Genomic DNA, 27,845 nt, shown 5'->3' with positions numbered 1-27,845 from the left:
GAACCTTTTTGAAGAGCTGGTATTTAATTTAGGTTACATTCGCAGTCAACCAAGGGACTGACAGCACACTAGTACCTTCCACATACAGTAGCTGAAACATGTTTCGTTTACTGTTTCATAACAAGTTTCCTTTCTCTAGGTTTCCAGGTCCTGCTAGCTTCTTGTTTTAACATATGGACGAAACTTATGAAGATACGGTTGGCATCATACCAAAAACTACAAACACCAGAACCATGGCAACTACGAGACAACAGGTGAGAATCAATTTTTACTATACCCTACTTAACGTTAGTACTGTAACAACAACATACACTTTATTATACACTACTTAACGTCAGTACTGTAACAACAACATACACTTTATTATACACTACTTAACGTCAGCACTGTAACAACAACATACACTTTATTATACACTACTTAACGTCAGTACTGTAACAACAACATACACTTTATTATACACTACTTAACGTTAGTACTGTAACAACAACATACACTTTATTATACACTACTTAACGTTAGTACTGTAACAACAACATACACTTTATTATACACTACTTAACGTCAGTACTGTAACAACAACATACACTTTATTATACACTACTTAACGTTAGTACTGTAACAACAACATACACTTTATTATACACCACTTAACGTTAGTACTGTAACAACAACATACACTTTATTATACCCTACTAGTACTGTAACAACAACATACACTTTATTATACACTACTAGTACTGTAACAACAACATACACTTTATTATACACTACTAGTACTGTAACAACAACATACACTTTATTATACACTACTTAACGTTAGTACTGTAACAACAACATACACTTTATTATACACTACTTAACGTTAGCACTGTAACAACAACATACACTTTATTATACACTACTTAACGTTAGCACTGTAACAACAACATACACTTTATTATACACTACTTAACGTTAGTACTGTAACAACAACATACACTTTATTATACACTACTTAACGTCAGTACTGTAACAACAACATACACTTTATTATACACTACTTAACGTCAGTACTGTAACAACAACATACACTTTATTATACCCTACTTAACGTTAGCACTGTAACAACAACATACACTTTATTATACACTACTTAACGTTAGCACTGTAACAACAACATACACTTTATTATACACTACTTAACGTCAGTACTGTAACAACAACATACACTTTATTATACACTACTTAACGTCACTACTGTAACAACAACATACACTTTATTATAATGCCTGTACTTAACGTTAGTACTGTAACAACAACATACACTTTATTATACACTACTTAACTTTAGCACTGTAACAACAACATACACTTTATTATACACTACTTAACGTTAGCACTGTAACAACAACATACACTTTATTATACACTACTTAACGTTAGCACTGTAACAACAACATACACTTTATTATACACTACTTAACGTTAGCACTGTAACAACAACATACACTTTATTATACACTACTTAACGTTAGCACTGTAACAACAACATACACTTTATTATACACTACTTAACGTTAGCACTGTAACAACAACATACACTTTATTATACACTACTTAACGTCAGCACTGTAACAACAACATACACTTTATTATACACTACTTAACGTCAGTACTGTAACAACAACATACACTTTATTATACACTACATAACGTCAGTACTGTAACAACAACATACACTTTATTATACACTACTTAACGTCAGTACTGTAACAACAACATACACTTTATTATACACTACTTAACGTCAGTACTGTAACAACATACACTTTATTATACACTACTTAACGTCAGTACTGTAACAACATACACTTTATTATACACTACTTAACGTCAGTACTGTAACAACATACACTTTATTATACACTACTTAACGTCAGTACTGTAACAACATACACTTTATTATACACTACTTAACGTCAGTACTGTAACAACAACGTGGTTTCTCTCCATTCTACAGTCTTCAAACTTCACACAATGTTTCAACGTCAAGACTGGACCGTGAAAGTTTCTTAATGTATGAACTTAAGACATCGCTTCAGTTGTGATAATATTCGTCACTACGTATCTAAGTATGTTCATAACGATTTGTTGATCAACCATGTAGTTTTGTTGCTCATTTCCAGTCGAGACCTGAAGGAGATAATTTGCCGGCCTCAGATTCCTTGTCCCTGGACACAGATGAAGTATCAATTTCTGACCACAGCCTATGTTCCAATAGACTTTTCTTCCTCCTGAAATGTTTAACACCATTTGCTGGTCTGGTTAATGTATGGCGTTATCCATTTATAGTCTACAAACATGGAGGTAAGATTATAAAAACATCTGATGCAAACGTGGTGGTAACACTTAAAAAGAGAACCATGTTATTACATACCTGGGGGTAACACAATAACAACAGTACTCTGTGGTTTCAAACATGAAGGTAACACTATAAAAAGAGAACCATGTTATTACATACCTGGGGGTAACACAATAACAACAGTACTCTGGGGTTTCATACATGAAGATAACACTATAAAAAGAGAACCATGTTATTGCATACATTGGGGTAACACAATAACAACAGTACTCTGTGGTTTCATACATGAAGGTAACACTATAAAAAGAGAACCATGTTATTACATACCTGAGGGTAACACAATAACAACAGTACTCTGTGGTTTCAAACATCAAAATAACACTACAAAAAGAGAACCATGTTATTACATACCTGGGGGTAACACAATAACAACAGTACTCTGTGGTTTCATACATGAAGATAACACTATAAAAGTGATATCTTCCTCCTTTTTAATCAAAAATTCTAAATTTTATACCATCTATTAAACTGTAAACAGGTGTGTTAGAAAAAATATTAACAACTGTTACGAACCCTTGTTCTCAGACCTATTAATGATAGTAGATGTTTCGGGGTGAACAAAATCAAAATCAAAATACAACAATAAAGAGAAAACACAATACTTTTCAGCAGCTTAATACGTTTGCATAATTTCCACTGATGTCAAAACAATATACTGTGCTACTACTATCAGTATTGTTAAACCATCTTCTACTGTACTACTAATATCACTATTGTTAAACCATCTTCTACTGTGCTACTAATATCACTATTGTTAAACCATCTTCTACTGTACTACTAATATCAGTATTGTTTATCCATCTTCTACTGTGCTACTAATATCACTATTGTTAAACCATCTTCTACTGTACTACTAATATCAGTATTGTTTATCCATCTTCTACTGTACTACTAATATCAGTATTGTTAAACCATCTTCTACTGTACTACTAATATCAGTATTGTTAAACCATCTTCTACTGTACTACTAATATCAGTTTTGTTAAACCATCTTCTACTGTACTGCTAAATTAGTATTGTTTATCCATCTTCTACTGTACTACTAAAATCAGTATTGTTAAACCATCTTCTACTGTGCTACTAATATCAGTATTGTTAAACCATCTTCTACTGTACTGCTAAATTAGTATTGTTTATCCATCTTCTACTGTACTACTAAAATCAGTATTGTTAAACCATCTTCTACTGTACTACTAATATCAGTTTTGTTAAACCATCTTCTACTGTACTGCTAAATTAGTATTGTTTATCCATCTTCTACTGTACTACTAAAATCAGTATTGTTAAACCATCTTCTACTGTGCTACTAATATCAGTATTGTTAAACCATCTTCTACTGTGCTACTAATATCAGTATTGTTTATCCATCTTCTACTGTACTGCTAAATTAGTATCAGTATTGTTAAACCATCTTCTACTGTACTACTAATATCACTACTGTTAAACCATCTTCTACTGTACTACTAATATCACTATTGTTAAACCATCTTCTACTGTACTACTAATATCACTATTGTTAAACCATCTTCTACTGTACTACTAATATCAGTATTGTTTATCCATCTTCTACTGTGCTATGCTACTTATATTACGATTGTTAAACCATCTTCTACTGTACTACTAATATCAGTATTGTTAAACCATCTTATACTGTGCTACTAATATCAGTATTGTTAAACCATCTTCTACTGTACTACTAATATCAGTATTGTTTATCCATCTTCTACTGTACTACTACTAACAGTATTGTTAAACCATCTTCTACTGTACTGCTAAATTAGTATCAGTATTGTTAAACCATCTTCTACTGTACTACTAATATCACTATTGTTAAACCATCTTCTACTGTACTACTAATATCACTATTGTTAAACCATCTTCTACTGTACTACTAATATCACTATTGTTAAACCATCTTCTACTGTACTACTAATATCAGTATTGTTAAACCATCTTCTACTGTACTACTAATATCAGTATTGTTAAACCATCTTCTACTGTACTACTAATATCAGTATTGTTAAACCATCTTCTACTGTGCTACTAATATCAGTATTGTTTATCCATCTTCTACTGTACTACTAATATCAGTGTTGTTAAACCATCTTCTACTGTGCTACTAATATCACTATTGTTAAAACCATCTTCTGCTGTACTACTAATATCGGTATTGTTTATCCATCTTCTACTGTGCTATGCTACTAATATCACGATTGTTAAACCATCTTCTACTGTACTACTAATATCAGTATTGTTAAACCATCTTCTACTGTACTACTAATATCAGTATTGTTTATCCATCTTCTACTGTACTACTAATATCAGTATTGTTTATCCATCTTCTACTGTACTACTAATATCAGTATTGTTTATCCATCTTCTACTGTACTACTAATATCAGTATTGTTTATCCATCTTCTACTGTACTACTAATATCAGTATTGTTTATCCATCTTCTACTGTACTACTAATATCACGATTGTTAAACCATCTTCTACTGTACTACTAATATCAGTTTTGTTAAACCATCTTCTACTGTACTGCTAAATTAGTATCAATATTGTTAAACCATCTTCTACTGTACTACTAATATCACTATTGTTAAACCATCTTCTACTGTACTACTAATATCAGTATTGTTTATCCATCTTCTACTGTACTACTAATATCAGTATTGTTAAACCATCTTCTACTGTACTACTAATATCAGTATTGTTAAACCATCTTCTACTGTACTACTAATATCAGTATTGTTTATCCATCTTCTACTGTACTACTAATATCAGTATTGTTTATCCATCTTCTACTGTACTACTAATATCACGATTGTTAAACCATCTTCTACTGTACTACTAATATCAGTATTGTTTATCCATCTTCTACTGTACTACTAATATCACGATTGTTAAACCATCTTCTACTGTACTACTAATATCAGTATTGTTAAACCATCTTCTACTGTGCTACTAATATCGTTATTGTTCATCTATCGTCTCTGTTCTATTCTACTGGTGTTAATACTGTTTGTCCCTGTTCTATTCCACTGGTGTTAATACTGTTTGTCCCTGTTCTATTCTACTGCTATCAAAGATCCTTGTTCCTGTTCTGTTCTACTGCCATTATTACTGTTCGTCCCGTTTCTCGTCTACTGGTATCAACGTTGTTTGTCCGTTTTCTATTCTTCTGGTATTAATAATATTTGACCCTGTTCTATTCTACAGGTACAGTTACGACAGAAAGTGTTCGTACCCATGCGTCCCGAGTGGGTTTTTGCTCATAACTTTAGAAGTATCATGATTAGGCTAATAGAAGTATAATATATTATAAATATTATGCTAACACACGTCAACATACATTTGTATGTAAATTAAAAGACAAATAAACTGTTTATAAACAAATAACCAAAAATAGAAGGAGCAGAAAGTGTTCGTACAGTTCAGAACGTGTGAAAAACTGATATTCCTGTAAAAATTTTGTTTAGTTTGGCGAATAAACTACATTATACCATTCCAGAATCAGACACTGGGTTCATAATTATTGGAATTTAGCCAGCAAAACATTTGCTTCTGGCAATTTAGCGCCGTCTCCGTCATTATCTGCTTGGTCATCATGGCGAACAGGAAACAACTGTCCAGTGATTTAAAAATCTAAATTATTGTAAAATACAAGTCTTGTGTGTCTCTTTCTGGTATTGCTACACAACTTAATGTGCTGAAATCTACCATTCAAAGCAGCTTACAGGATCAACTGCTAACCTCCCTTGTTCTGGATGCCCAACTAAAATTTCAGAGAGAACCAAGAGGAAGGTTCTCAGAGAAGTTAGTAAGAACCCTTGTTTAACATGTAATGACATACAGAAACTGGTAAGGGAAACTAGGGTTGAAGTAAACACCTCTACAGTTACGAACATGTTACACTCTTCTGGGTTCAAAGCATGCCGTCCTCGTAGAACTCCATATTTAAAGCCTGTTCGTTTAGAAGCACGATTGCGGTATGCAAGAAAGCATGTAGATAAACCCTGTACCTATTGGAAGAATATTCTTTGGTCAGACGAGACTAAAATCGAGCTTTTTGGCCACAATGATATTCGCAATATTTTCCGTAAGAAGGGGGAAAGAAATCTTCCAAAGAACACCATCCCTACAGTTAAACATGGAGGTGGCTCGATCATGCTATGGGTTTTTTTCAGTTCTTCTGGTGTAGGCAGCCTTCACCGCGTCACCAGAATCATGAAAAAAGAAGAGTACATTGATATATTAGGCACTTATATCAAGAATGATGCTCGGAACTTGCGGCTTGAGCGTCGTTGGATCTTCCAGCACGACAATGACCCTAAGCACACATCGAAATATGTGCAATCCTGGTTGCAGAGAAACCATATAAGCGTTCTGGAGTGGCCATCGCAGTCACCCGATCTCAACCCAATTGAAAACGTTTGGCATGAGTTGAAGTCAAGGTTCATCAGCGTCATCCGAAAAACTTGCAAGAAATGGAGGCCTTCTGTAGAGAAGAATGGAATAAAATACCAGTCGAGTACTGTCAAACGATCATGGAGGGCTATGAGGAGAGATTGCGCCAAGTAATTCACCTGAAAGGCTACACAACTGACCATTAAAGTAGACGCACAAACACTTTCTTCCCCTCCTATGTTTGGTTATTTGTTTATAAACAGTTTATTTGTCGTTCAATTTACATAAAAATTTATGTAGATGTGTGTTAGTAATATATTTATAATACGCTCTACTTTCATTACCCTAATCGTGATACTTTTTAAGTTATAAGGAAAAAACTACTCACGACGCAGGGGTACGAACACTTTCTCTCATACTGTATCAACATTGTTCGTCTTAGTTCTATTCTAATGTTATCAACATTGTTCGTCTCTATTCTATTCTACTGGTATCAAGATTGTTCGTCCTAGTTCTATTCTAATGTTATCAAGATTGTTCGTCCTAGTTCTATTCTAATGTTATCAAGATTGTTCGTCCTAGTTCTATTCTAATGTTATCAAGATTGTTCGTCCTAGTTCTATTCTAATGTTATCAACATTGTTCGTCCTAGTTCTATTCTAATGTTATCAACATTGTTCGTCCTAGTTCTATTCTAATGTTATCAACATTGTTCGTCCTAGTTCTATTCTAATGTTATCAACATTGTTCGTCCTAGTTCTATTCTAATGTTATCAACATTGTTCGTCAGTGTTCTATTCTAATGTTATCAATACTGTTCGTCAGTGTTCTATTCTAATGTTATCAATACTGTTCGTCAGTGTTCTATTCTAATGTTATCAATACTGTTCGTCAGTGTTCTATTCTAATGTTATCAATACTGTTCGTCCTAGTTCTATTCTAATGTTATCAACATTGTTCGTCCTAGTTCTATTCTAATGTTATCAACATTGTTCGTCCTAGTTCTATTCTAATGTTATCAACATTGTTCGTCCTAGTTCTATTCTAATGTTATCAACATTGTTCGTCCTAGTTCTATTCTAATGTTATCAACATTGTTCGTCCTAGTTCTATTCTAATGTTATCAACATTGTTCGTCCTAGTTCTATTCTAATGTTATCAAGATTGTTCGTCCTAGTTCTATTCTAATGTTATCAACATTGTTCGTCCTAGTTCTATTCTAATGTTATCAACATTGTTCGTCCTAGTTCTATTCTAATGTTATCAACATTGTTCGTCCTAGTTCTATTCTAATGTTATCAACATTGTTCGTCCTAGTTCTATTCTAATGTTATCAACATTGTTCGTCCTAGTTCTATTCTAATGTTATCAACATTGTTCGTCCTAGTTCTATTCTAATGTTATCAACATTGTTCGTCAGTGTTCTATTCTAATGTTATCAACATTGTTCGTCAGTGTTCTATTCTAATGTTATCAACATTGTTCGTCACTGTTCTATTCTAATGTTATCAATACTGTTCGTCACTGTTCTATTCTAATGTTATCAATACTGTTCGTCAGTGTTCTATTCTAATGTTATCAATACTGTTCGTCCTAGTTCTATTCTAATGTTATCAACATTGTTCGTCCTAGTTCTATTCTAATGTTATCAATACTGTTCGTCAGTGTTCTATTCTAATGTTATCAATACTGTTCGTCAGTGTTCTATTCTAATGTTATAAACGTTGTTCGTCCTAGTTCTATTCTAATGTTATAAACGTTGTTCGTCCTAGTTCTATTCTAGTGTTATAAACGTTGTTCGTCCTAGTTCTATTCTAGTGTTATCAACATTGTTCGTCTTAGTTCTATTCTAATGTTATCAATACTGTTCGTCCTAGTTCTATTCTAATGTTATCAACATTGTTCGTCCTAGTTCTATTCTAATGTTATCAACATTGTTCGTCCTAGTTCTATTCTAATGTTATCAACATTGTTCGTCCTAGTTCTATTCTAATGTTATCAATACTGTTCGTCAGTGTTCTATTCTAATGTTATCAATACTGTTCATCAATGTTCTATTCTAATGTTATCAACGTTGTTCGTCCTAGTTCTATTCTAATGTTATCAACGTTGTTCGTCCTAGTTCTATTCTAATGTTATCAACATTGTTCGTCCTAGTTCTATTCTAATGTTATCAACATTGTTCGTCCTAGTTCTATTCTAATGTTATCAATACTGTTCGTCAGTGTTCTATTCTAATGTTATCAATACTGTTCGTCAGTGTTCTATTCTAATGTTATCAATACTGTTCGTCAGTGTTCTATTCTAATGCTATAAACGTTGTTCGTCCTAGTTCTATTCTAATGCTATAAACGTTGTTCGTCCTAGTTCTATTCTAATGTTATAAACATTGTTCGTCCTAGTTCTATTCTAATGTTATCAACATTGTTCGTCTTAGTTCTATTCTAATGTTATCAACATTGTTCGTCTTAGTTCTATTCTAATGTTATCAACATTGTTCGTCCTAGTTCTATTCTAATGTTATCAACATTGTTCGTCCTAGTTCTATTCTAATGTTATCAACATTGTTCGTCCTAGTTCTATTCTAATGTTATCAACATTGTTCGTCCTAGTTCTATTCTAATGTTATCAACGTTGTTCGTCCTAGTTCTATTCTAATGTTATCAACGTTGTTCGTCCTAGTTCTATTATAATGTTATCAACGTTGTTCGTCCTAGTTCTATTCTGTTATCAACGTTGTTCGTCCTAGTTCTATTCTAATGTTATCAACGTTGTTCGTCCTAGTTCTATTCTAATGTTATCAACATTGTTCGTCCTAGTTCTATTCTAATGTTATCAATACTGTTCGTCAGTGTTCTATTCTAATGCTATCAACATTGTTCCTCCTAGTTCTATTCTAATGTTATCAACGTTGTTCATCAGTGTTCTATTCTAATGTTATCAATACTTTTTCGTCCTAGTTGTATTCTAATGTTATCAACATTGTTTGTCAGTGTTCTATTCTAATGTATTCAACATTGTTTGTCAGTGTTCATGGCCTGGCTTGGCCAAGCGCGTAAGGCGTGCGACTCGTAATCCGCGGGTTCGCGCCCGCGTTGCGCTAAACATGCTCGCCCTCCTAGCCGTGGGGGTGTATAATGTGACGGTCAATCCAACTATTCGTTGGTAAAAGAGTAGCCCAAGAGTTGGCGGTGGGTGGTGATGACTAGCTGCCTTCCCTCTAGTCTTACACTGCTAAATTAGGGACGGCTAGCACAGATAGCCCTCGAGTAGCTTTGTGCGAAATTCCAAAACAAACAAAGAAATCGTCAGTGTTCTGTTCTAATGCTATCAACATTGTTCGTCCGTGTTCTACATTACAGCTCTCAATACTGTTCGTCCTAGTTCTATTCTAATGCTATCAATGTTTTTCGTCTCTGTTCTACTGGTAGAACAATATAAATTGTTATGTTCCCAACTCCATCTAAGACTGAAATCAAAACCTAATTTCGCCTCATATTATTTTTCTACATTACACTGATAAGACAGGTCATTTGCCGATAGATAAGAGGAAAACGTTCAAAGATCCATTGGATTCTCATTAAGAGAAAAGAATTCCTTATTTTTCTTTATTTCAAATACGCTGTGATGTTTTTTTCTGACATAACTAAAGAGACAAGAAACTGCTGCTTCAGAAAGTACAGATATAAAATCTTTATATGTTGTTTTGTTTACATATATTTAATATTTACGTTTATTTATAAGTTTCTCCAAGGTTGTTGACATTCCACTGACCAATTAGATTTTATTTTATACCTGAATATTTATAAGAGTGTCACGAATGAAAGAGATACGTGTTCTGAATTCAGGTTATTTAATCTTTGTAACAGAAACCTCAAAACTTGATAATCTATAATGGTTATTTAATCTTTGTAACATAAACCTCAAAACTTGATAATCTATAATGGTTATTTAATCTTTGTAACATAAACCTCAAAACTTGATAATCTATAATGAAGGATATTTAATCTTGTAACAGAAACCTCAAAACTTGATAATCTATAATGAAGGTTATTTAACCTTTGTAACAGAAACCTCAAAACTTGATAATCTATAATTAAGGTTATTTAAAATTTGTAACAGAAACCTCAAAACTTGATAGTCTATAATGAAGGTTATTTAATCTTTGTGACAGAAACCTCAAAACTTGATAATCTATAATGAAGGTTATTTAATCTTTGTGACAGAAACCTCAAAACTTGATAATCTATAATAAAGGTTATTTAACCTTTGTAACAAAAACCTCAAAACTTGATAATCTATAATGAAGGTTATTTAATCTTTGTAACAGAAATCTCAAAACTTGATAATCTATAATGAAGGTTATTTAATCTTTGTGACAGAAACCTCAAAACTTGATAATCTATAATGAAGGTTATTTAATCTTTGTGACAGAAACCTCAAAACTTGATAATCTATAATGAAGGTTATTTAATCTTTGTGACAGAAACCTCAAAACTTGATAATCTATAATGAAGGTTATTTAATCTTTGTAACAGAAACCTCAAAACTTGATAATCTATAATGAGTTGAATTTATAAAAGAAAGAAAGGCAAGTTTTCTTATTCTTATCAAATACGATAATTCTTCTTCTGATAAACTGCCAGAAATTACATTTGCTCTACAAATATGTGACTAGAATTACAAAGCTAGAAAATGAATCCTATTTTATATGGTTTCAGGTGTTGTCCTGGTGTCCACCGGTCTCCTCTATGTACTCATCGGTCTTCCGATTTACCACTTTGAGTTAACAATAGGACATCTTCATTCTGGTATGGGAGGGGGTGGCCAGAGTGTTGGAAAAATAATTCCACTTTTTAAAGGTTAGTCATGGAGTTACTTGTTCGTACATTTTCTCTACGTCTGTTACCCCTGTTCTGACTAGAATATCTTTAACAACTGAGTACATTAACTTCTCAATAGTGTAGATTGTCTTTATTTGAAGATACTCCGTATGAAGTTAAACAGTACCTCTACTCGTCACTACAGTAAAGTATTTAACCAAATTCGTTATAATGATACAAGTCTGGTAAAACTGAAGTTGTAGTTTTGAGGGGTTTTTTCATGTTCATGTTAACCAGTCTATTTGATTAATTAGGTCGATGTTTTCATAACTAGAAAATAACTAGTTTTTATCACTGTTGTCATTTTCTGGGAAATCTTTACAAAAATGTTTTTTCAAAGCAGCCGGGATTTGATTCTCTATTAAATCATCTACAGATTTATTACCCATCCATCACTATATAATTATCATATACTAGTTTATTACCCATCCATCACTATATAATTATCATATACCAGTTTATTACCCATCCATCACTATATAATTATCATATACTAGTTTATTACCCATCCATCACTATATAATTATCATATACTAGTTTATTACCCATCCATCACTATATAATTATCATATACTAGTTTATTACCCATCCATCACTATATAATTATCATATACTAGTTTATTACCCATCCATCACTATATAATTATCATATACTCAGTTTATTACCCATCCATCACTATATAATTATCATATACTAGTTTATTACCCATCCATCACTATATAATTATCATATACTAGTTTATTACCCATCCATCACTATATAATTATTATATACCAGTTTATTACCCATCCATCACTATATAATTATCATATACCAGTTTATTACCCATCCATCACTATATAATTATCATATACCAGTTTATTACCCATCCATCACTATATAATTATTATATACCAGTTTATTACCCATCCATCACTATATAATTATCATATACCAGTTTATTACCCATCCATCACTATATATATTATCATATACCAGTTTATTACCCATCCATCACTATATAATTATCATATACCAGTTTATTACCCATCCATCACTATATAATTATCAGAAACTAGTTTATTACCCATCCATTACCATCTAATTATCATATACCAGTTTAGTACCCATTCATTACCATCTAATTATCATATACCAGTTCATTACCCATCCATTACCACCTAATTATCATATACCAGTTTATTACCCATCCATTACCACCTAATTATCATCTACCAGTTTATTACCCATCCATCACTGTTTTATTATCATATACTAGTTTATTACCCATCCATCACTATATAATTATCATATACCAGTTCATTATCCATCCATTACCACCTAATTATCATATACCAGTTTATTACCTATCCATCACTGTATAATTATCATATACCAGTTTATTACCCATCCATCACTGTATAATTATCATATACCAGTTTATTACCCATCCATCACTGTATAATTATCATATACCAGTTTATTACCCATCCATTACTATATTAAACCATATACCTGTTTATTACTCAGTGTTAATGCCTGTTACACATGTGGACTCTAAATGTCTGAGGATGTTTACTATGTATTTACAATCTTATAATTGGTCATCAGTAATCTTTCGTTAAAGTTATGTTCCAATAAGTTTTATAATGTTAAAGACTAGTAATAGATATTGTACCTAATTATTTCGTGTATATAATAGAAAATCATTAACTGATTTTTGTCCATTGTCTGTCCAAGAAACAGATTTCAGTTAAATATCTCACTTTTTCAGTTTGCAAGTCTTGATTGTGATGTAGTTTATTATATGACAGCTTGTTTTGTGTTAGAACAAAGTTAACCAGTTAGGCTATCTGTTATACGTTTGTCGTCAGGTTTGATTTCACAGAAACCAGCCTAAAGAAACTACAGGAATGTTAAGGAAATTATATATGAACTACTTGAATATGTGACTCAGCAAGACACCGCATGTATCATAACTACAGTTTGACGTTGTCTGGCATGTTGTAGCTTGAAGTAAAATATTGTTATCCTAAAATTATAAAGTTGTGTTCAGATGGAATTAACTTTTGTACTCAATCACTAAAACTGATGTACCAGAGCCAATCAGTGAAATACCTGCAAGAAGTCGAATCCTAGACCCGGATAGAGAAGTGTAACTCCACGAACACAGACCAATAACAAAAGAAACAATACATAACAACAATAAAAAATATATCCGTCTAGAAGCGAGGCTACTAAGGTAGAAGTTAACCAAAATAGATCTTCCAGCCATATTCTCGTTCAACCGTTGCATACCTCAAACAATTGGAGTATGAAATGAATATTCGTGTTACTTCATGAAAAATATGCTGGTTAAGTCGCCAGACATGGAATTTTTATATTTCAGTCGTTTTCGTACACTAAAAGCAAGAAGATAATGGCGAGGTGACAAGCTCTTCCAACAGAGAGCACGTTGCAGGATTATAGTCAAGATGCTTGTTCATCAGACAAAGCATGACCGGACGTGGCGACATTGTCTGTAACATGATAGGGCTCCAAAATAGTTTAATATAATTCAATCTCTCTGTACCTGCTTGATTTTTTATAATTCTAAAACTGAGTAAAATCAAATTGTCTCGAGACTTCTTTTACCTCAACAATGAAATCAAAGCTTCTTAAGTTGTTGTATAAAAACGTCAAAGAACAGAGGCTCTAACCCTAACAAAAAGCAAGCTAAGTCACGAATCCCAAAGTTCTTCATAAGTTTACGATCCAAGAGTTTAATTTCATTATTAGACGTCACTTCTCCCACGTCCGGTAGGTGTCGGATTTAGCATTCAAGTCCGCTTTTCTGCGTACAAAGAATTTTCTTCGCCAGATTTAAAACGTTTTTTTAAACCATATTTGTCGCTTCAGAAACCTCTTTCGTGATATCTGACAACCCCATTAATCTTTTAAGGCCCGTAAGTAGCAGAATGACTGTTAGACAGACAAATGTTTAAGTAAAGATGAGATGAAGGAAATGATTGGTTATTAAATATTATTTGTTTGTTATTGTCATAACCTTCTTATTTAGCTGTAAATACATATTTATTATTTCATAATCTCAAACACAGCAGTGGTAGAAGGAACAGAATAAATGTACAAAGCGAACTGTTCAAATCAAATCGCACATCTTTCTGTTTCAGAATGTTTAAACTCGTGTTCCAGAGATAAAGAGACAAACGTTGACACATAGAGTAACAAGCACTCCCTCCCTGCCCTCTCCATGGCTTTAGACTTTCCCTGTATTGTAGATCACGACTGTAACCTAATTTGTATCTTTTATCATCATCACTTGTTTCTACTACAGGAATGAGCTACGCCACCGCCATTTTGCTCATCATGACTTCTGTGTATTACATGACTGTTATATCCTGGGCCCTCTGTTATTTATTTACATCGATGAACGAGTCCCTGCCGTGGTCCGTCTGTCCGGATGATGTCCCTAGTCTTAGTAAGTATAACACACATTTTTGTGATCCCGAAAACAAACTAGGGCAAATAAATAGATATTAGTGAGTAATTTATGTCTGTTGCTTTAAAGAACAATGGGAAATGAATATGATGATACCATCTGTGATATCTTAAATCTGTTAATCTATGAGGTCTGACATCCGTGGGACTAGGCATGGCCAGGTAGTTTAGGCGCTCGACTTGTAATCTGAGGGTCGTAGGTTCTAATCCCCGTCAAACCAAACGTGCTCGTCCTTTCAGCCGTGGGGACCATATAATGTAACTTTCAGTCCCACTATTCGTTAGTAAAAAGAGTAGCCCAAGAGTTACCAGTGGGTGATGATGACTAGTTGCTTTCCCTCTAGTCTTCCATTACTAAACAAGGAACAGCGAGCGCAGATAGCCCTCATGTAGAACTGCACGAATTTCAGAAACAAAGTGACATCCGTGTCACATCACTGTCGACCAAGTTTTACAACTAGTTTTAGTGTCAATACGAACAGTCGATCCATATATACAACTAACTTGTGTGTCAATACCGACAGTCGACTCAAATTTATAACTAACGTGTGTCAATACAAACAGTTAACTCAGATTTATAACTAACTTGTGTGTCAATACAAACAGTTGACTCAGATTTATAACTAACTTGTGTGTCAATACCGACAATCGACTCAGATTTATAACTAGTATTTATGTCAGTAGGGAGAGCCAAACAAGCCGTTTATGCAAAGTGCACTTAAAATTGCGTTATCCTAAAAAAGAAACAAATCACATTTTCAAATGATAACATGCGACTTGTTTTCATCTAAACTAGATAAATAAATTCAGGGACGAAGTATCTGACGACATCACACATGTTCCTGAAGAACTAAAACTGTCCTTTATTGATAGATAATTTAGTATAGATCTTATAGACGGCTTAACAATTAAATTAACAAGACTGTGAATCCGAGGACGAATGGTTTACGACCCGTTGTCGCAAGCATGCGCACTGCGTTTTGATTCCTGAAACGTGACTTTCAAATCCCACCATTTAATCAGATTATGAAGCGAAAGAATTATCTCCGTTTTGGTCTTGCGGTTCAAAATTTAGGACAGCTACGCTTAAAACAATCTTTGTGAGCTATGCACAAAAATCCAAACTAAGGAAATCTCAAAGTTACAACTTCTTTTCTGTAAAGATAAAGAAATATTAAGTCCAAGAGGTCAAACGTCTTCTGAATAGACAAAAAAGCGGTTATAAAGTCCAAATAAGAAAATCAGCCACTTTCTGGATGACCTGAGTCAGAAATTGGCGTAGTTTGTTTGTTTGTTTTGAATTTCGCGCAAAGCTACTCAAGGGCTATCTTCGCTAGCCGTCCCTAATTCAACAGTGTAAGACTAGAGGGAAGGCAGCTATTCACTATCACCCACCGCCAACTCTTGGGCTACTCTTACCAACTAATAGTGGGATTGACCGTGCCCCCCTGACTGAAAGGGCGAGCATGTTTGGTGCGATGAGAATTCGAACCCGCGACCCTCAGATTACGAGTCGAACGCCTTAACTCACCTGGCCATGCCGGGCCTTGGCGTAGTTAAAAATTATCTAGACAAGATATAGTATTTTTTGTACATTGTCCTTCGCAAATTTGCGAGCACTTTGAAATATTTATGATAAACTCGATCACAGTTTTAAAAACAAATTTACGGTTGCTAAATCTTTGTTATATGTATGGTGTTTTGAAATATATTTTACTTACACAGTAATCCTACATTTATATATAAATTAGTAAATATGTATCAGCATTAATGGTACTAATTTATTGTTCTTAATATTCATATCAATAAGGTGTTTAGAATACCAACAAAAAATTAATAATAAATATCTACTGTATCCATTTGAGAGGTTTATGATGTCCTGCATAATTTGTATGTTGCGAAAGCTAGACCAGAAACGTCATAGTGTATTCTCAAGGCAGCTGATGTGGGTATTAACCAAAGTTTGTTAACCTGAAGATGACCTAAGAAGGTCAAAATGTTAATCTGTACTTTATATAAATTAAAGTTTTAATACCCAAACTAACCGTCTTGAGAATATATTTTCACTTCAAGTGGGTTTCTCGTCGTCATGAGAAATGTCCTAGGTCTAACTCTCATAAATAGGCCTAAGTCATAAATAACATGACTGGTGACACGGGTTTCAGTCTTGTTTGGAAATTGTTTAGGAAAAAACTTGACAATCTAAAAATTTACCGATAATTTACTATGACTCCTTTCTGTCTGATTAATTTCTCACGTTTCTGGAAAATTTCACTGTTGCCTTGGGTCCCTTTGAAATTCCCGAGAAAATACTGATTATAAGACTAGAACTGGTGATACTGGATTGCCCATGTTCAACAACCACAACTATATACAAACAAATTGTTATAAGACAATTAGATATCAGAAGCTGTAAACAAAATTCGGGTCATCTGTATAAAAACTGTTGATCGTACTCACTTTAACTCCAAATCCAAGCAAGTTTTATGTTCCTTTCGTAATGCTGTTTTGCACTTCTTAACAGTTGACTCAAACACACGCTCAATCTAACACTTTAATAATACTTCCTAACGTTATAAAAGTGAACAACAAAATATTCAGTAATTTATATTCAAGGTCGTGCCTGTGGAGACAAAACCAGTGTCGTCACATGACGATGCTATACCTGAGATGATAATAATCAATGAACAATTATTTTTGCCCCAGAATTCACAATAAAACAATAAAATTTAAGAGTATTTCGCTTAACTACAAACAAATAAAACTTAACACCAAGAATTAACGACATTTAGATAATTCACTCTTGCTATTACCGTTTAACCTGTTTAGCACAATTTTCAGAACAAACATTTTTATAAAACCCTATACATCCTTGGGAAACATTTCAATTTTACTTCGAATTTTTTATCTGTGTGTTGAGCTTTGGTTTATTCTTTAACACAAAATAATAAGTTTGTTGTTAAACGCAAAGCCACACAATGGTCTATCTGTGCTATACCCCCCATAAATATCGAAATCCAGCTTTTGGAGGAAGTGGCCCTCGGACTTAAGTTATTGAGGCGCTAAAATGGTGGATCACCAAAATGCTTTACTGAATTTAATAAACTTTAACTAACTGTAAGAAGCTAATTACAGGGTCGCGGGTTCGCATCCCCGTCGCACCAAACATGCTCGCCCTTTTAGCCGTGGGGGCGTTATAATGTGACAGTCAATCCCATTATTCGTTGGTAAAAGAGTAGCCCAAGTGTTGGCAGTGGGTGGTGATGACTAGCTGCCTTCCCTCTAGTCTTAAACTGCTAAATTAGGGACGGCTAGCACAGATAGCCCGAGTAGCTTTGTGCGAAATTCCAAAACAAACAAACAAACCTGTAACGCATCGCTCTTACGTCATGTATAAATTTACAATGCTAAAGAGTATTGTAGAGCTCACGTATTTAAGGGCATGCGCAAAACGTGACATATAATCAGTCGTCCATGGTTCGTCACTATTTATAAGAGTGTAACAGGAACGTTATTGCCATGTCTTGGGAAGTGTGAATTGTAAGGAAAATTTGTGGTTACCCAAGATACATTTTGAAATAAATGTCAATAAAATAATTATCTTGAACATTAAAAAAATATTAATAAAAATAAACTGATAAGGAAAGTAGAGTTACATAATATATGGTAAATTAAGCCCTAATTAATACCTCTCCCCTCTAAATATTACAAATAAAAAACTTCTAGGCCAAACGTGCTGGGCTATCTGAAGCCTAGGGGTTTTTTTTATGAAATATATGTGTGTGTGTGTGTGTGTGTAACTACTAAGTGAAAATGGATTGTGAATACGAACTTGTTTTTTGGTCTTGTTTTGAATTTCGCACAAAGCTACTCGAGGGCTATCTGTGCTAGCCATCCCTAATTTAGCAGTGTAAGACTAGAGGGAAGGCAGCTAGTCATCACCACCCACCACCAACTCTTGGGCTACTCTTTAACCAACGAATAGTGGGATTGACCGTCACATTATACACCCCCACGGCTGGGAGGGCGAGCATGTTTAGCGCGACGCGGGCGCGAACCCACGACCCTCGGATTACGAGTCGCACGCCATACGCGCTTGGCCATGCCAGGCCGTGAATCCGAACTAATTGTGCGATCATACATGAGCTGAGCTAGTGAAAATATACAAGGTAATATTACCTCGTGAATTACACGTGACACGAAAAGGATAAGTCAATTAAAACTGATACAGTGAACAAAATTTAAAATACTGTGAGTAACGTGGGTTATTACATAGCGTCCGATAACCGTGCAAACAAAACACGAATTATTGAGAGTGAGAAAGGGGTCAACAGTGACCCTCGCTGCACAGATTCACGATAAAGACATATCTAAATCTGTATTTGGATTAATTTTCAAAGATAAACTATAGTAAAAACTGAAAGGAATAAAAAAGGCTTAGATATTATATACTCTTCCAACCCCGAGAAATGGATCAATCACACAGTTTCAGGTAAAAAGTGACTACAACTCCTGAATTAGATAGGCCAACTGTTACACTCTCATCCACTACAAATATGAATTAGTAATACTACCTGTTACACTGTTACCTCACTAGAACCATGACTTAGTAGTACTACCTGTTACACTGTCACCTCACTAGAACCATGAATTAGTAATAATATCTGTTACACTGTCACCTCACTAGAACCATGGATTACTAGTATTACTACGTGTTACACTGTCACCTCACTAGAACCATGAATTAGTAATACTACGTGTTACACTGTCACCTCACTAGAACCATGAATTAGTAATACTACGTGTTACACTGTCACCTCACTAGAACCATGAATTAGTAGTACTACCTGTTACACTGTCACCTCACTAGAACCATGAATTAGATAGGCCCAGCTGTTACACTGTCACCTCACTAGAACCATGAATTAGTAGTACTACCTGTTACACTGTCACCTCACTAGAACCATGAATTAGATAGGCCCAGCTGTTACACTGTCACCTCACTAGAACCATGAATTAGTAGTACTACCTGTTACACTGTCACCTCACTAGAACCATGAATTAGTAATACTACCTGTTACACTGTCACCTCACTAGAACTATGAATTAGTAATGCTACCTGTTACACTGTCACCTCACTAGAACCATGAATTAGTAATACTACCTGTTACACTGTCACCTCTCTAGAACCATGAATTAGTAATACTACCTGTTACACTGTCATCTCACTAGAACCATGAATTAGTAATACTACCTGTTACACTGTCACCTCACTAGAACCATGAATTAGTAATACTACCTGTTACACTGTCACCTCACTAAAACCATGAATTAGTAGTACTACCTGTTACACTGTCACCTCACTAGAACCATGAACTAGTAGTACTACCTGTTACACTGTCACCTCACTAGAACCATGAATTAGTAGTACTACCTGTTACACTGTCACCTCACTAGAACTATGAATTAGTAATACTACCTGTTACACTGTCACCTCACTAGAACCATGAATTAGTAATACTACCTGTTACACTGTCATCTCACTAGAACTATGAATTAGTAATACTACCTGTTACACTGTCATCTCACTAGAACCATGAATTAGTAGTACTACCTGTTACACTGTCATCTCACTAGAACCATGAATTAGTAGTACTACCTGTTACACTGTCATCTCACTAGAACCATGAATTAGTAGTACTACCTGTTACACTGTCATCTCACTAGAACCATGAATTAGTAGTACTACCTGTTACACTGTCATCTCACTAGAACCATGAATTAGTAATACTACCTGTTACACTGTCATCTCACTAGAACCATGAATTAGTAATACTACCTGTTACACTGTCATCTCACTAGAACCATGAATTAGTAGTACTACCTGTTACACTGTCATCTCACTAGAACCATGAATTAGTAGTACTACCTGTTACACTGTCACCCTCACTAGAACCATGAATTAGTAATAATCTACCTGTTACACTGTCACCTCACTAGAACTATGAATTAGTAATACTACCTGTTACACTGTCACCTCACTAGAACCATGAATTAGTAATACTACCTGTTACACTGTCACCTCTCTAGAACCATGAATTAGTAATACTACCTGTTACACTGTCACCTCACTAGAACCATGAATTAGTAATACTACCTGTTACACTGTCATCTCTCACTAGAACCATGAATTAGTAATACTACCTGTTACACTGTCACTCACTAAAACCATGAATTAGTAGTACTACTACGTGTTACACTGTCACCTCACTAGAACCATGGAACTAGTATTACTACCTGTTACACTGTCACCTCACTAAACCATGTTGGTAACTGCAGTTACACTGTCACCTCACTAGAACCATGGATTAGTAATACTACCTGTTACACTGTCATCTCACTAGAACCATGAATTAGTAGTACTACCTGTTACACTGTCATCTCACTAGAACCATGAATTAGTAATACTACCTGTTACACTGTCACCTCACTAGAACCATGGATTAGTAGTACTACCTGTTACACTGTCACCTCACTAGAACCATGAATTAGTAGTACTACCTGTTACACTGTCACCTCACTAGAACCATGAATTAGTAATACTACCTGTTACACTGTCATCTCACTAGAACCATGAATTAGTAGTACTACCTGTTACACTGTCATCTCACTAGAACCATGAATTAGTAATACTACCTGTTACACTGTCATCTCACTAGAACCATGAATTAGTAATACTACCTGTTACACTGTCATCTCACTAGAACCATGAATTAGTAGTACTACCTGTTACACTGTCACCTCACTAGAACCATGAATTAGTAGTACTACCTGTTACACTGTCACCTCACTAGAACCATGAATTAGTAATACTACCTGTTGCACTGTCATCTCACTAGAACCATGAATTAGTAATACTACCTGTTACACTGTCATCTCACTAGAACCATGAATTAGTAGTACTACCTGTTACACTGTCATCTCACTAGAACCATGAATTAGTAGTACTACCTGTTACACTGTCATCTCACTAGAACCATGAATTAGTAGTACTACCTGTTACACTGTCATCTCACTAGAACCATGAATTAGTAGTACTACCTGTTACACTGTCATCTCACTAGAACCATGAATTAGTAATACTACCTGTTACACTGTCATCTCTCACTAGAACCATGAATTAGTAATACTACCTGTTACACTGTCATCTCACTAGAACCATGAATTAGTAGTACTACCTGTTACACTGTCATCTCACTAGAACCATGGATTAGTAGTACTACCTGTTACACTGTCACATCCTCACTAGAAACCATGAATTAGTAGTACTACCTGTTACACTGTCACCTCACTAGAACCATGAATTAGTAATACTACCTGTTACACTGTCACCTCACTAGAACCATGAATTAGTACCTAGTACCTCTCTTTAACATGAATTAGTAATACTGTCACCTCACTAGAACCATGAATTAGTAATACTACCTGTTACACTGTCACCTCACTAGAACCATGGAATTAGTAATACTACCTGTTACACTGTCATCTCACTAGAACCATGAATTAGTAATACTACCTGTTACACTGTCACCTCACTAGAACCATGAATTAGTAATACTACCTGTTTTACACTGTCACCTCACTAGAACCATGAATTAGTAGTACTACCTGTTACACTGTCACCTCACTAGAACCATGAATTAGTAGTACTACCTGTTACACTGTCACCTCACTAGAACCATGAATTAGTAATACTACCTGTTACACTGTCACCTCACTAGAACCATGAATTAGTAATACTACCACCTGTTACACTGTCACCTCACTAGTGAATTAGTAATACTACCTGTTACACTGTCATCTCACTAGAAACATGAATTAGTAATACTACCTGTTACACTACTAGAACCATGAATTAGTAGTACTACCTGTTACACTGTCACCTCACTAGAACCATGATTAGTAGTACCTACCTGTTACACTGTCATCTCACTAGAACCATGTTAGTAGTACTACCTGTTACACTGTCATCTCACTAGAACCATGAATTAGTAGTACTACCTGTTACACTGTCATCTCACTAGAACCATGAATTAGTAATACTACCTGTTACACTGTCATCTCACTAGAACCATGAATTAGTAATACTACCTGTTACACTGTCATCTCACTACCATGAATTAGTAGTACCTGTTACACTGTCATCTCACTAGAACCATGAATTAGTAATACTACCTGTTACACTGTCATCTCACTAGAACCATGAATTAGTAGTACTACCTGTTACACTGTCATCTCACTAGAACCATGAATTAGTAATACTACCTGTTACACTGTCATCTCACTAGAACCATGAATTAGTAATACTACAAGAACTGTTACACTGTCATCTCACTAGAACCATGGATTAGTAATACTACCTGTTACACTGTCATCTCACTAGAACCATGAATTAGTAATACTACCTGTTACACTGTCATCTCACTAGAACCATGAATTAGTAATACTACCTGTTACACTGTCATCTCACTAGAACCATGAATTAGTAATACTACTTGTTACACTGTCACATCACTACAACCATGGATTACTAGTATTACTACGTGTTACACTGTCACATCACTACAACCATGGATTACTAGTAGTATTACCCGAACCATGATTACACTCTCACATCACTAGAACCTTGGATTACTAGTATTACTACCTGTTACACTGTCACCTCACTAGAACCATGAATTAGATAGGCCCAGCTGTTACACTGTCACCTCACTAGAACCATGAATTAGTATTACTACCTGTTACACTGTCACCTCACTAGAACCATGAATTAGTAATACTACCTGTTACACTGTCACCTCACTAGAACCATGAGATTAGTAATACTACCTGTTACACTGTCACCTCACTAGAACCATGAATTAGTAATACTACCTGTTACACTGTCACCTCACTAGAACCATGAATTAGTAATACTACCTGTTACACTGTCACCTCACTAGAACCATGAATTAGTAATACTACCTGTTACACTGTCATCTCACTAGAACCATGAATTAGTAATACTACCTGTTACACTGTCACCTCACTAGAACCATGAATTAGTAGTACTACCTGTTACACTGTCACCTCACTAGAACCATGAATTAGTAATACTACCTGTTACACTGTCACCTCACTAGAACTATGAATTAGTTAGTAATACTCACTAGAACCTGTTAGCACTGTCACCTCACTACTAGAACCATGAATTAGTAGTACTACCTGTTACACTGTCACCTCACTAGAACCATGAATTAGTAGTACTACCTGTTACACTGTCACCTCACTAGAACCATGTTATGAATTACCTGTTACACTACTCACACTGGAACTGTAATTAGTAGTACTACCTGTTACTGTCACTCACTAGAACCATGAATTAGTAATACTACCTGTTACACTGTCATCTCACTAGAACCATGAATTAGTAGTACTACCTGTTACACTGTCATCTCACTAGAACCATGATTAGTAGTACTACCTGTTACTTTCCTTCATCTCACTAGAACCATGCCGGATTAGTAGTACTACCTGTTACACTGTCATCTCACTAGAACCATGAATTAGTAGTACTACCTGTTACACTGTCATCTCACTAGAACCATGAATTAGTAATACTACCTGTTACACTGTCATCTCACTAGAACTGGATGAATTAGTAATACTACCTGTCTCTACAGAACCATGTTAGTAATACTACCTGTTACACTGTCACTCACTAGAACCATGAATTAGTAATACTACCTGTTACACTGTCATCTCACTAGAACCATGAATTAGTAGTACTACCTGTTACACTGTCATCTCACTAGAACCATGTTAGTAATTAGTAACTGTCACTACCTGTTACACTGTCATCTCACTCAGAACCATGAATTAGTAATACTACCTGTTACACTGTCATCTCTGTTACTAGAACCATGAATTAGTATACTACCTGTTACACTGTCATCTCACTAGAACCATGAATTAGTAGTACTACCTGTTACACTGTCATCTCACTAGAACCATGGAATTAGTAATACTACCTGTTACACTGTCATCTCACTAGAACCATGGATTAGTAATACTACCTGTTACACTGTCATCTCACTAGAACCATGAATTAGTAGTATTACTACCTGTTACACTGTCACCTCACTAGAACCATGAATTAGTAATACTACCCTGTTACACTGTCATCTCACTAGAACCATGAATTAGTAATACTACCTGTTACACTGTCACCTCACTAGAACCATGGATTAGTAATACTACCTGTTAACCATGGATTATTAGTATTACTACACCTCACTAGAACCATGAATTAGTGTACTTACACACCTCACTAGAACCATGTCACCTCACTGTCACCTCACTAGAACCATGAATTAGTAGTACTACCTGTTACACTGTCACCTCACTACTAGAATACCATGTCATCTCACTGGATTAGTTGCACTGTCATCTCACTAGAACCATACCTGTTACACTGTCACCTCACTAGAACCATGAATTAGTAATACTACCTGTTACACTGTCATCTCACTAGAACCATGAATTAGTAGTACTACCTGTTACACTGTCATCTCACTCCATGAATTAGAACCACACTGTCATCTCACTAGATTAGTAATACTACCTGTTACACTGTCATCTCACTAGAACCATGAATTAGTAATACTACCTGTTACACTGTCATCTCACTAGAACCATGGATTAGTAATACACTGTCACTGTCTCACTAGAACCATGGATTAGTAATACTACCTGTTACACTGTCACCTCACTAGAACCATGAATTAGTAGTACCATGAATTAGTAGTACTACCTGTTACACTGTCACCTCACTAGAACCATGAATTAGTAATACTACCTGTTACACTGTCATCTCACTAGAACCATGAATTAGTAGTACTACCCTGTTACACTGTCATCTCACAGAACCATGAATTAGTAATACTACCTGTTACACTGTCACCTCACTAGAACCATGAATTAGTAATACTACCTGTTACTGTCATCTCACTAGAACCATGATTAGTAGTACTACCTGTTACACTGTCAGAACCATGGATTAGTAATACTACCTGTTACACTGTCACCTCACTAGAACCATGAATTAGTAGTACCTGTTACACTGTCACTCACAGAACCATGAATTAGTAATACTACCTGTTACACTGTCCTCACTAGAACCATGAATTAGTAATACTACCTGTTACACTGTCACCTCACTAGAACCATGAATTAGTAATACTACCTGTTACACTGTCACCTCACTAGAACCATGAATTAGTAATACTACCTGTTACACTGTCATACTCACTAGAACCATGAATTAGTAATGCTACCTGTTACACTGTCATCTCACTAGAACCATGGATTAGTAGTACTACCTGCAGTCATCTCACTAGAACCATGGATTAGTGGTACTACCTGTTACACTGTCACCTCACTAGAACCATGGATTAGTATTACTACCTGTTACACTGTCATCTCTCACTAGAACCATGGATTAGTAGTACTACCTGTTACACTGTCATCTCACTAGAACCATGAATTAGTAGTACTACCTGTTACACTGTCACATCTCACTAGAACCATGAATTAGTAATACTACCTGTTACACTGTCATCTCACTAGAACTAATGAATTAGTAATACTACCTGTTACACTGTCACCTCACTCAGAACCATGAATTAGTAATACTACCTGTTACACTGTCACCTCACTAGAACCATGAATTAGTAGTACTACCTGTTACACTGTCATCTCACTAGAACCATGAATTAGTAGTACTACCTGTTACACTGTCATCTCACTAGAACCATGAATTAGTAGTACTACCTGTTACACTGTCACTGTCACCTCACTAGAACCATGAATTAGTAATACTACCTGTTACACTGTCATCTCACTAGAACCATGAGATTAGTAATACCTGTTACACTGTCATCTCACTAGAACCATGGATTAGTATTACTACCTGTTATTAGTAAATTAGTAGTACTACTACCTTTACACTGTCATCTCACTAGAACCATGAATTAGTAATACTACCTGTTACACTGTCATCTCACTAGAACCATGAATTAGTAGTACTACCTGTTACACTGTCACCTCACTAGAACCATGATTACTAGTATTAGTGTACTACCTGTTACACTGTCACTCTCATCACTACAACCTTGGATTACTAGTACTGCATGACCTTAGTACCATACTACCTGTTACACTGTCACCTCACTAGAACCATGGATTAACCATGAATTGTCATCCACTAGTAATTAGTAGTACTACCTGTTACACTGTCACCTCACTAGAACCATGAATTAGTAATACTACCTTACCTGTTACACTGTCAGTAATACTACCTGTTACACTGTCATCAGAACCATGGATTAGTAATACTACCTGTTACACTGTCACCTCACTAGAACCATGATTTAGTAATACTACCTGTTACTGTCATCTCACTAGAACCATGGATTACAATACTACCTGTTACACTGTCACCTCACTAGAACCATGAATTAGTAATGCTACCTGTTGCACTGTCACCTCACTAGAACCATGGATTAGTAGTACTACCTGTTACACTGTCACTCACTAGAACCATGATTAGTAGTACTACCTGTTACACTGTC

The 27,845-nt window shown here is 35.0% G+C and overlaps 1 protein-coding gene and 1 long non-coding RNA gene across 3 annotated transcripts in view; one reads left to right on the top strand and one right to left on the bottom strand.

Moving 5' to 3' along the window:
• Positions 1 to 27,845, bottom strand: part of LOC143228207 (uncharacterized) — a 122,408-nt gene that overhangs the window by 59,574 nt on the left and 34,989 nt on the right. The gene's annotated exons all lie outside the window — the stretch shown is intronic.
• LOC143228206 (sodium- and chloride-dependent GABA transporter 2-like) lies at positions 79 to 15,231 on the top strand. Its single transcript, XM_076459512.1, has 4 exons — positions 79 to 254; positions 2,169 to 2,349; positions 11,535 to 11,675; positions 15,011 to 15,231. Exons 1-4 carry the CDS (start codon positions 174 to 176, stop codon positions 15,214 to 15,216), a joined length of 609 nt encoding a protein of 202 aa, XP_076315627.1. The 5' UTR covers positions 79 to 173; the 3' UTR covers positions 15,217 to 15,231.

Source organism: Tachypleus tridentatus, chromosome 10 (assembly GCF_004210375.1).
Source record: "Tachypleus tridentatus isolate NWPU-2018 chromosome 10, ASM421037v1, whole genome shotgun sequence".
NCBI classification, from domain to species: domain Eukaryota; kingdom Metazoa; phylum Arthropoda; class Merostomata; order Xiphosura; family Limulidae; genus Tachypleus; species Tachypleus tridentatus.
Note: the sequence above shows the minus strand (reverse complement) of the source record. Positions and strands in the feature narration are given on the sequence as shown.

Excerpts from the sequence above, each read along its gene's own strand:
- LOC143228206 (XM_076459512.1), top strand. The coding sequence starts at position 174 with ATGGACGAAACTTATGAAGATACGGTTGGCATCATACCAAAAACTACA. Across the intron at positions 255-2,168 it reads TGGCAACTACGAGACAACAG|TCGAGACCTGAAGGAGATAA; the intron begins GTGAGAATCAAT and ends GCTCATTTCCAG. Across the intron at positions 11,676-15,010 it reads AATAATTCCACTTTTTAAAG|GAATGAGCTACGCCACCGCC; the intron begins GTTAGTCATGGA and ends TTTCTACTACAG.